Source organism: Asterias amurensis, chromosome 10, assembly GCF_032118995.1.
Source record: "Asterias amurensis chromosome 10, ASM3211899v1".
NCBI lineage: Eukaryota > Metazoa > Echinodermata > Asteroidea > Forcipulatida > Asteriidae > Asterias > Asterias amurensis.
In genome coordinates this window covers 18,456,239-18,466,610 of record NC_092657.1, presented here as the reverse complement: position 1 = coordinate 18,466,610, position 10,372 = coordinate 18,456,239, and the positions used below count along the sequence as shown (strand labels likewise).

The following is a 10,372-nucleotide window of genomic DNA, read 5'->3' as shown; positions in this document are numbered from 1 at the left end:
CACTCTCCACGCTTACAAAGAGAGTAATGATGTAACAAAAAGCTTTCAGAGCATACCAAAGTCCAGCCTTAGAAGGTTCGTTTGGTGAAAACGCTCCTCTATACGGCAGTGAACCCCGTACCCATAGGCTCCCGTCAAGAGCATAGACTCGACGCCTCCCACATGCAACGCCTGAGGCGCATCCTCTGCATCTCCTGAAGAGACCACATACCAATAACACATTGCTTGATAGAGCAGCAAGTCTCCATGTTTACCCTCCTCGAGTATAATGCCTTGGCTGGGACATGTCACCAAGTGGAGGACGGACGTATCCCAAAAGACCTCCTGTATGGAGAGCTGGCATCAGGGAACGAAGAGGCCGTTCGGTAGACCCAAGCTGCGCTACAAAGACACTTCCAAGTGTGACCCCAAGTCACTTGCAACCAATACAACCACCTGTGAAGCAGTCACTGCAGACCGATGCGCCCGGAAGCAGGAGGTGCAGAGAGGTATTTCTCAGTTCGAGGAATACCTGTCGCAACGGGCAGATGAGGAATGACTCCAGAGGAAGGCCCAGCCTCAAGCAGTTAGGACAGCTTCATCTTTCACCTGCAGTTACTGCGGCAGAGACTGTCATTCCCGCATTGGACTCTACAGCCACACCATACGCTATTCCCTAACCAACATCCAATTCAAACAGCACAACTCCGTGGTTCTCAAAGATTGACGGATGCCTACTACTATTAATACAAAAAGTTTCATTTTTGACTCTCCGTGAGACTTTTTTGCAACATTTCCTTTGAAGTTTCCCATATGCGCTATTCAACATAATAATACACCCTATAACCTATATCAGGTAAGAGTCATTGTGTTTCATTGTGTTATTGTGTTTTGTTTTTGGTTGATAGTATATTGTTTACGATATCATAATGACATCACGGTGTCTTATAGATCAGTGTCACGGTAATTATACCATATGAACTCAAACAGATTAGCATTTTGACGAAGCCACACGACATTAATTTTACTTTCAAACTTTGCGTTATTTGTGTAGTGTTGATGATGATGACGTCATAATTACATCACTATACTCACCATAAAATATATTATTTATTTTTTTCAAACTAATACTACCCTAATTGAATTCCTTGACCTTTAGAAACATAATTTTGGCAAGTAGAAATCCCATCGCATGGCATTTTCCTAGGCTTTATTACATAAAAAAAGGTTATGACGTCATAATGACGTAATTCAAGGTGATGCCATTCTTAGATTTTTTGGAGCATGACTTTTTTGAAATCTGTGGGTCAAATTGATACTTTGGTGAAAAAAATGGTGCTTCTGTCCGCCCTGTCACGATCTTTTCCTTAATCCACCTTACTATATGGGCCATCCAGGCAGTCAAAACAAAAACTGATTGTTTTGTATATTCTCTTTTTCACGAAGCACTTATCTGCACCATTGAACGTGATCCAGAGTCTGGTTTTCGTTACCGTTGGGTAATTCCTGAACCTGATCCATGCCAGTGCGCTACGATACGTGTTGGTGGTCTGAATACCCGTACACCTTACAGACCCTTCGTGGTTACATACATGGATACATTCATCCACAGTGATGACTAACAGGAGATTCAAACATGGCTCAACTGCACGAGGAAGGTTGAAGGTAAACATCTTCAGTTGTTTCAATATAGCCCCCCTTTGAGAATTGTTGATTGCACTTGGTTTAAAACCCTGAACCCTTGTTGACTTTTACTCCCAGTCTTACATAGACGATGTGACCTATGTTTACATTCAAACCGCCCTCTGTTGACAAAACACTATATACGTCATGTTTCGCCGGGCACTGAGATGCGTAGTCAAAGTGAGATTGCGTACACATGTTGTGGTTTTCGTGTGACGTCAGAGGTCACATCGTCTATACATTCCACACTTGTATTTTACATGTTTTTATCAATGAATATAATCTTTCACTGCAAAAAAAAAACTCAGTTTGAGCCAAAAATATCGGCTCCTCTGTTCACAATAATGGCCAAAAACTTTTGACAAAAAGACATTGAGCCACTGGCCCAGTTTTGACTGGGAGCCATTCCTGGCTCACGGCTGTCCCGCTCACATACGCCGTGCGTAAATAAAGTTATCGCGCTGTTATCTCATGCATTATTCATAGTTTGAATGACGTCACGTAGCCAAGATGGCGCTCCCCATAGAAGCCGAAATTGCGCCGCAGCGACGCGAAATAACTCTGCCGATTATCTCTCTTTAAACAAAGAGCACAGTATTTAAAAACAAACTTTTAGATACAAAATATAAATCTTTAGTAGAATTGGAGTGCAAAACTGAACGATTGAAATATGAAAGGGAGAAAAAGACGTTTTTCCCAAGGTTTTTAATGTTACGAAACAGACGACGTTAAAAATACTGGAAGCGGGAAAATCAGCCCCAATATAATTTCACGACTACTTAGAAAAAAATCTAACCCATTATAATTAAATATAATTGTATTTCTTCACATGAAACCATTTAGTTTTTGTAGGACATTTTTTCCAAACGATTGTTGCCTTAATACAACACATCGTAAAAATAGCTGTAGATAAAGTTTTCTACTCTGCTCCGTTTGCACTTATACACTGGTTTACAGATATTATACGTGCGTTGACATCGGGTGCGGGAAGTGCGAGTACCAGCGACCAATGTAAACAATGAATCAATAAGGGTCATCATTACTTTTCCTCTGTACACACGTCGCTGTATGATGGAATCAATTATTTTTTCGGTATTATTTTTTAATATCAGTTCAGCAAAATGGTTTCTCTCAGAAGTAATTGATGACAATGAGCTTTAAATTTCATCAAGAAGGTTTATCTAAACTTTGCCGGATTTGTTCATGTCGAATTAAAGTAAGTCTACAGAGTTCTAGAGCAAAAGCCAAAAACGCAAGTGAGTACGTAAAGGAAATTTTCCAAATTTATGGAATAAGCACTTGGCAGGACACTGCAGATCAGCATCCATCTAAACTATGTGAAAAGTGTGCAAGAAAGCTACGACATCAGAGGGATGGTACACGAAATTATTCTGAAACAACTTTGACACAAACACAGCATATTCAGAAAGAGTGGCCAGTACACATCAGGACTGGCAATTGTTTTATTTGCAATCTAATCACACAACAAAGCAAGGGAGGATCATCAACACACTCAAGAAAAAACTGTGGTAGACCTAAACAGGCTGAAACTGAACTAACAATTCTTCCATTTTCTTGCGATCAAGAGAACATTTTTAATCATCTGGTGGATGGACAAGAGACCGTCGATATTCCCAACACTCTGGACATAATTGGACACAAATGGGAAGAGTCTTTGTTTACTTGTCCAATTTGTTTGTCAATACTTGGTACACCCTCGTTGCAGACCCACTGCCAACACAACTACTGTGCCAAATGCTTGTCGTTATGTTTTAAATACGGCGGATCTGCAACCTTAAGCTGCCCAGTGTGTTCACAACCAGCAAACTACAGTGAAATAACACTTATCCCAAGAGTACTAAAAGTACAACTACAAAATCTTGATGTTGTGTGTACACGGTGTGGTGGTATTGGGCAAATTTCAAAATTTATAAAACACGAATGTAAGGCCCACTCCACCATCAATAAATGTACATCAAAACAACCTAACACAGAACACAACAACGACAGTCAACAAGGCAACTTAAATCCATCTTCTGCTGCCAAGTTGCTGAAAGAGCTAGCCAGTAAGCATCAAGTGGGTAGCCCTTTACCACAAGACATTGAAGAGGCTACTGACAAATGGGTGTGGCTTAAACTTCACTATGCAAAGACTGGAACAGCAAAAATTAAAACAGCTGGTCGGGTAAGTTGAACAAACCAATACAATTTACAGTAGCTTTATATTGACAATTTTGGAATTTCTTCTCACTTTAGCAAATTTCAAATAGTAAAGTGCATAATACTATGTACAAAATGTATAATTAATTTAAAATATTTACAGAATAAATTATTTACATATTTATTGAATATTTATTGTGTAGTAAATTTACACTTCTAAGAACATCACAATTAAACTTTTCTCATGCAAAGTTTTTGAAACTCCCAAACGTTATGTCTGATACTAAGTTACTGTTTTAAATGGGTTTTTACAGCCAGCTCATATCCAGAAAGTCACCATTCCATCAAAGTCAAGTGACAGTGTATGCAAATCATACAAACGCCAACGTACAGCTGTGATTTCTACGTTCAGAGAAACAGTTAGCAAGGGGTCAACTCAAACACAACAAGCTGATGAGGTACAAGCACTGACAGATGAAGAGACATCCAAAATTCTTCAGTATGCCAAGTGTGCTTCAATGACCACAGAAATGGCCCTCAGCATGATGAGGGATTGCCATCTTGCTTGGGAGCAGTTGCGGAAACTTAGAAGGTATGCTCATTTATAGGTACTTGTGTAATAAGATTAATATTTGTTTAAAAAAATTGATTCATTTTAAATTAAATATACAGCAGATTATTAAATAAAACGACCACACATATGAAATAAATAGATTATAAATAAATATATTTAAATACATGGATTTTATCAGTGTCATCGATTTGTGACAATAAATACATTTAATAAATATACTTTATTTACACTAACTTTGCAAAAATTAATTGTCTTTAATCCTTTCTTATAGATACATTGGAGCTTCAAGCAATGTAAAGCTGTGTTCAGAGAGGCAGCTAAGAAAAAAACGAGACAGCCTTCTTCAGGACAACATTCGTGGGGAGCTTGTTCAAGTTTTAATCAACAGCTCTGCAGCAGAAGGGATGAATGGTCTAGAAACCAAAGATGTCCCTTTTGTTTATGTGAACAACTTAAGCAGCATGATCTTAGACTATCTTGATCGCCTTGACAGGTATTTTTTACATTTTTATTCCCCTTCATCAATCCTTAGACTTAGTAAAAAAACATAATTTGTTTTCACAACAAATATTTCATTTACTTTGCTTTTTCTTCACACAGCCAAAGACTGCTCACATGGTATGATGGTCTTATTCCCGACAATGAAATTTGGCTGAAAGTCGGAGGCGATAAGGGTGGTAACTCATTTAAAATGTGTTTCCAAATCGTCAACGTAAACAAGCCAAATTCCTTGGAGAACACTGTCGTCTTTGCTTGCTATGAAGGAACCGATTCCCTTGTGAACCTTCAGCGCACAATGCCTGCCATGATGGAACAAATTGCCCTTCTGTCGACGAAAAAATGGCGGTAAATATTGACATTATGTTTACCTTTTAGTTTATTGGAGACAATTTTTAGATGCCCTTTAAATTGTCAGTATCACAATTTTATTTTTTCCATTTCAGTGAAAGATCATTTCGTCTTCTGTGCTTTGGCGATTATGAGCTGTTGAACAAGCTTTATGGAATCAATGGCTGTAATGGTAAGTTTAATTGTGTACAATACAATGAACATGTGTATGTGTATAATGTATCACTATTTAACTGTTGTTTAATATTTTCTGGAAATGTGATCAATTTTTTAATTTCAGCCAGGTACTGCTGCATTTACTGCACTTTAAGCAAGGAGCAAATGCAGACACCTTTCACAGAGAGATCTTGCTCCCAGCTAAGGACTCTGGATTCCATTAGAGCACAATTTGAACTGTTCACAGAGGATGGTAGCAAGAGATCTCGCTCTAAAGATGTCTCTTTCAGTGTTGTTCGAGAACCAATGATGCCAATAGAACCTGATCATGTAAGTTTAACCATAGAGTAAGGACAGCTACTCTATGGTTTAACACAATACCTTTACATTTAATGTACATAGTGTACATGTAAACAAATCACATGGTCAGTACACAACAATGAAAGAGCCACCATATACGTATAACATCATGGGTATATGTGCATGTACTAAACAAAAGTAACTTCATGTACAATGTCTCCATCCACTGTTTGTTCTTATACACACTTGTTCAGTTAATTTGTCAATTTACTACTGCTACATGTAGTGTGTGAGTGTTTGGAACAGTCTTTGAAGTTTGAATGTTTTTTTTTAATAGGTTGTACTCCCAAGCCTCCATATATCCTTAGGAGTATTCAAGAAGCTTTTTGACTTGTATGAAAGTGCATGTCATGAGCTAGACTTGAAGCTATTCAAACTGAGGTATGAACATGATGAAGTGGACACGGATGCTGCGCGGTCAAATTTTGAGACCCAAATCGATGCAGAAATTAAGCACCAGATCGACAAAAAAATCCAACTAACAGAAAAACAAAATCAACTTGAACAACTGGAGGAAGATCTGCCGCTTTATATACTGCAACATGAAACAAACAAAGTGGATGAGCAGTTCATCCAGATGGCACATGAGCGATTCAGACTAAGAGCGGAAATCCAAGAAAAGGTTCTTATTTTTATAATTTTAATGTAATAGTTGCACAAAAATTTATACTTATTTATCTTCGAGTACGCGCTTATCCACTAATCGATTGTTTTCAATTATTTTTCACTTGAATTTCCTACCAATGTTTTACAGGAAACCGAAACTGATGTTCGGTTAAGCTATGCTTCAGGACCTGTCACCAGTGCCCTTGACAAAGTGCTTCAGAAATTCAAGGTGCAGCGTCAAGCTTATCACGGCAAATCTTTTGTGGGCAACCACGTCCATAAATGTTGCAAGGTACATATTATTATTTAGTTGGAGTTCCTTATTTCCCTTTAAAAGTAGCGATAAAACAATACATGTACATATGTACAGGTACATATATTTTGATAATATAACTTGATTTCATTTACAGCCTGATGTCATTGAGGCATTGACAGCTGTCCCAAGACAAAAGGTTGAAGAAAACCTGAGCGATGACATCCCATTATCTGCACATGATCAGCTCCTTCGCCAAGCAGCCACAACGGGAAGCAACTTCAGGCAAATATTCTTGATGTTTGCTGATGTACATCATGGTATCAACCATTCCAATTCCCTTGACACCGCAGACATCCATCGCATAGGTACATAGTATAAAATTGTTCAGCTGTTAGTATGAGACGTTGATGTTTTTTTTTCATATTTCATAATATCTGGGTTTTTAAAATGTTGTCATTGCTTGTCTCACTTTCAGATCTCTGTATTAAGGAGTTTATGCAAACATACCGCACTATGTTTCCTTCCCATAATGTGACACCCAAGCTCCATCTCCTTGAGGATCATGCGGTAAAACAGCTGATGAAGTTTAAGGTGGGATTTGGACTCTTGAATGAGCAAGGTGGAGAGCTGATCCACACCGAATTCAATCGGACGGGCCGAGTAGTCCAGGGAATGCGGAACGATCTGCAGAGGCTGATCTCAATAATGAAACGCCACCACACCAGCACAGCACCCGAAGTCCGAGCCAATATTGTCAAGCCTTGGAGGAAACATGAAAATTAACAGTTACAATTACAATCACCTACTCGAAATTACATGCATACTAAACAATGCATAGTAATCAAAGTCCATTTTATTTATTATTTTATGATGTATGACCACGCAGATCATGTGTATATTTTCCTTCCTCAATCTTTCCCTCAAATTTTATAAATATTATTCCTTTTACTATTATTTCTCTTTTTTTTGTCAGGGTCAATTTATAAAAAATACTACCAGTACCACCCTAGCCCCACTTGTGTGGCCAAGGCTAGCTGAATCCTTAGTCAGACGTCCACACCATTTCATTATGCAGCTAAGAAATAACCAAAATCAAAAAATATTCTGGCGCCTCCCCTGCGAGCCACCCGGCAGTATTAACCGGCTGAATGTGTTCACATAACTCTTAGCTTGCTTTGTGTGCATTAAACAGTGAAACAAATTACATTTTAAAGAGAAATTTTTTACGATAACTTTGCTACCTTGCACCGACTCAAATTTCTTTGATTTGTACACGGCGCAGCCATCTGGAATATGCGAATCAGCATGACGTCAACCGCCTGCCGAGCTAGCTATGGGTCCGTGAGGGCGCAAATACAAATCAACGGCTATTTTATGTGAATTGAGCATGTGGGTTAAGCTTGTGTACTTTTTAGGCCCACGTGCTACGTATTTCCTGAAAAATACCCAAGCTTAATAAACATAAAATAGCCGTTGATATTTATTCGCGCCCTCACGGGCCAACAGCTCGGCAGGCCGATGACATCAAGCTGATTCGCATATTCCAAGATGGCTGTGCCAAGTAGGAATTGAGGAAATTAGAGTAGGAGAAAGGCAGCAAAGTTATCATTAATATTATTAAAAATGTCTTTAATTAATTGTTTTTTATTTGTTTCACTTTTCAATGCACACAGAGCAAGCCAAGTTAGGTGAACACATTCAGCCGGTGTACACTGCGGGGGGGGGGGGGGGGGGGGCTCGTAGGGGAGGCGCCAGAATTTTTTAATTATGGTTATTTCTTAGCTGCATGGCCATCACCATGATCACTATTCAGTCAACCAGTGCATGAGGAAATGGCGTGGACGTGTGGCTAAGGATTCAGCTAGCTTTGGCCACACAAGTGGGGCTATAGTACCACCCATGGTGTGGCAGAAGCTATACTAACGACAAGAAAAGTTATATAAATAAGATCATAAGGCCTAAATTCAATTAGTGTTACAGACTGATGTACACGTGTGCCAACAAATCTCAATTTTGTTACATATACAGTTCGCCCCTTAAATCTCGCCCCGCGGCATGTCATTTTGCAACAGGAAATGCGGGGCGAAGTTGTAATGGGGCGAAACCATACATTTAATAAATTTGGTTGAAATGTTTACAAAAAAATACCAACATTTTCGTAGCTTTAAATCGAAGAAAAACAAATGTCCTACACTTACTTGTTAAGTTATCCTCAAGTACATCATCTTGTTAAATGATGACATGCTTTTGGGGTCCTTCGGAACTTTTGGTTATGAGAAATGAGACGAATTATCCAACGATAGTGCGTTGACATGTTCAGCGGAGCAAACACAATGCGGGCTGGATGCGTCACGTGTGTCTTTCTCCCGCTTTACTCCGTGACCCCACATACTTATGCTTTGAAGTGGGCGGAAGGTTACACATTTTTAAATAAATTTACATGTTTACATATGTAAAAATTTCTATCAACCATTCATCTGATCGATTTTTCCAAAGCTACTTTGCATACCCGTTGACTCGCGAAGGTCGCATATAATTAACTGCACGCGTGACGTCATCAATAGCGTTTTGCCAGCTGACTAACTTCAACCACGAGAGGGCGCCTTTTATTGCGAGTGAAACAGCCGTGGGCTAAATGTGAGTTAAACAATAGTCATGGCTCATTTTGGTTTTTGTTGTTGTTGACAATTTTTTTTTTATATTAGCCATTGCATTTGTGAACAGTAGATACACGGACAGAGTCGGCGTTGAACAAAGTGTTGGCTCCAAACCAGAAAGAAAATATTTCCTTCATGCTCCATCAGTACCGCCATGAACGAACTGAGGCATTCTTATGTAAACAGTTATTAATAATATTCAAGAGTTAAGAATTTCAGAAATGACATGGTCCACATTTGTCACTGTATCGTTTAAACTTGTTCACAGTCGCCGACTGACTCAGCATGAGTTCGGTGAGTTCAGTCAGTATCATAACAAACTTTTCACATGCATACAACTTTAACGTACAAGATCCTGGGTGGAAGGTTAAACGATTTTATATCACTACCTGAATGGCAGAACATTGTTTCCCTGCTGATCTGCTCAAAACTAAAGAAGAATCTCTGTTTTTACTCGATACAAAACGATGGATTTTGTTCGTGTGCGCGAGTAGTCGGGACGTCGCATCCTACATGTGTAGTCTACGGTGTAGTCCACATTATAGTCTGGTCCCGCGCGTTTGTTTTGGACACAAAATGGCTTCTAATCGCAAGTTGTCGCAACTCTCCCAATATACGGCTCTGTGCAGGACAGTGAAACAGCGCCCTCAAGAGTCCGGAGGAGACGGCGAAGGCGACGGCGACGCGAAGTGTCGTCTTTGGAACACCATGCAGAACATCAACACCGGCTGTTGGAACCCTTAATTGATAATACTCCAAACATGAATAATTCACCAATACAAACTAAAGTGCAAATTTTAGCATGTGAACTGTTAGTGCAGCCCAGTTTAAATATAGAGACAAAGGCTTGCAATGTATGGATTGGTTGTTCAGACTCTTTGGGGTTTCCCTACTATCAGGGTTGCCTACCATATTTTAAAGGCAGTAGACACTATTGGTAACTTCTCAAAATAATTATTAGCATAAAACCTTACCTGGTGACGAGTAATGGGGAGAGGTTGATATTATAGAACATTGTGAGAAACGGCTCCCCAGAAGTGACATAGTTTTCGAGAAAGAAGTCATTTTCCACGAATTTTATTTCGATACTTC

At 39.2% G+C, this 10,372-nt stretch overlaps 1 protein-coding gene and 1 pseudogene across 2 annotated transcripts; both read left to right on the top strand.

Moving 5' to 3' along the window:
- Positions 1 to 268: 268 nt before the first annotated feature.
- LOC139942769 (uncharacterized) overlaps positions 269 to 10,372 on the top strand; it is a 72,457-nt pseudogene continuing 62,353 nt past the window's right edge.
- On the top strand, positions 2,650 to 7,687 carry LOC139943337 (uncharacterized). Of its 2 annotated transcripts, XM_071940172.1 has the most exons (10): positions 2,650 to 3,847; positions 4,137 to 4,414; positions 4,668 to 4,889; positions 4,997 to 5,242; positions 5,341 to 5,417; positions 5,526 to 5,731; positions 6,039 to 6,383; positions 6,516 to 6,659; positions 6,778 to 6,988; positions 7,099 to 7,687. In XM_071940172.1, exons 1-10 carry the CDS (start codon positions 2,807 to 2,809, stop codon positions 7,404 to 7,406), a joined length of 3,078 nt encoding a protein of 1,025 aa, XP_071796273.1. In that variant the 5' UTR covers positions 2,650 to 2,806; the 3' UTR covers positions 7,407 to 7,687. The 2 variants fall into 2 exon arrangements, with proteins under 2 accessions (XP_071796273.1, XP_071796272.1); XM_071940171.1 differs by having other exon boundaries at positions 5,341 to 5,731.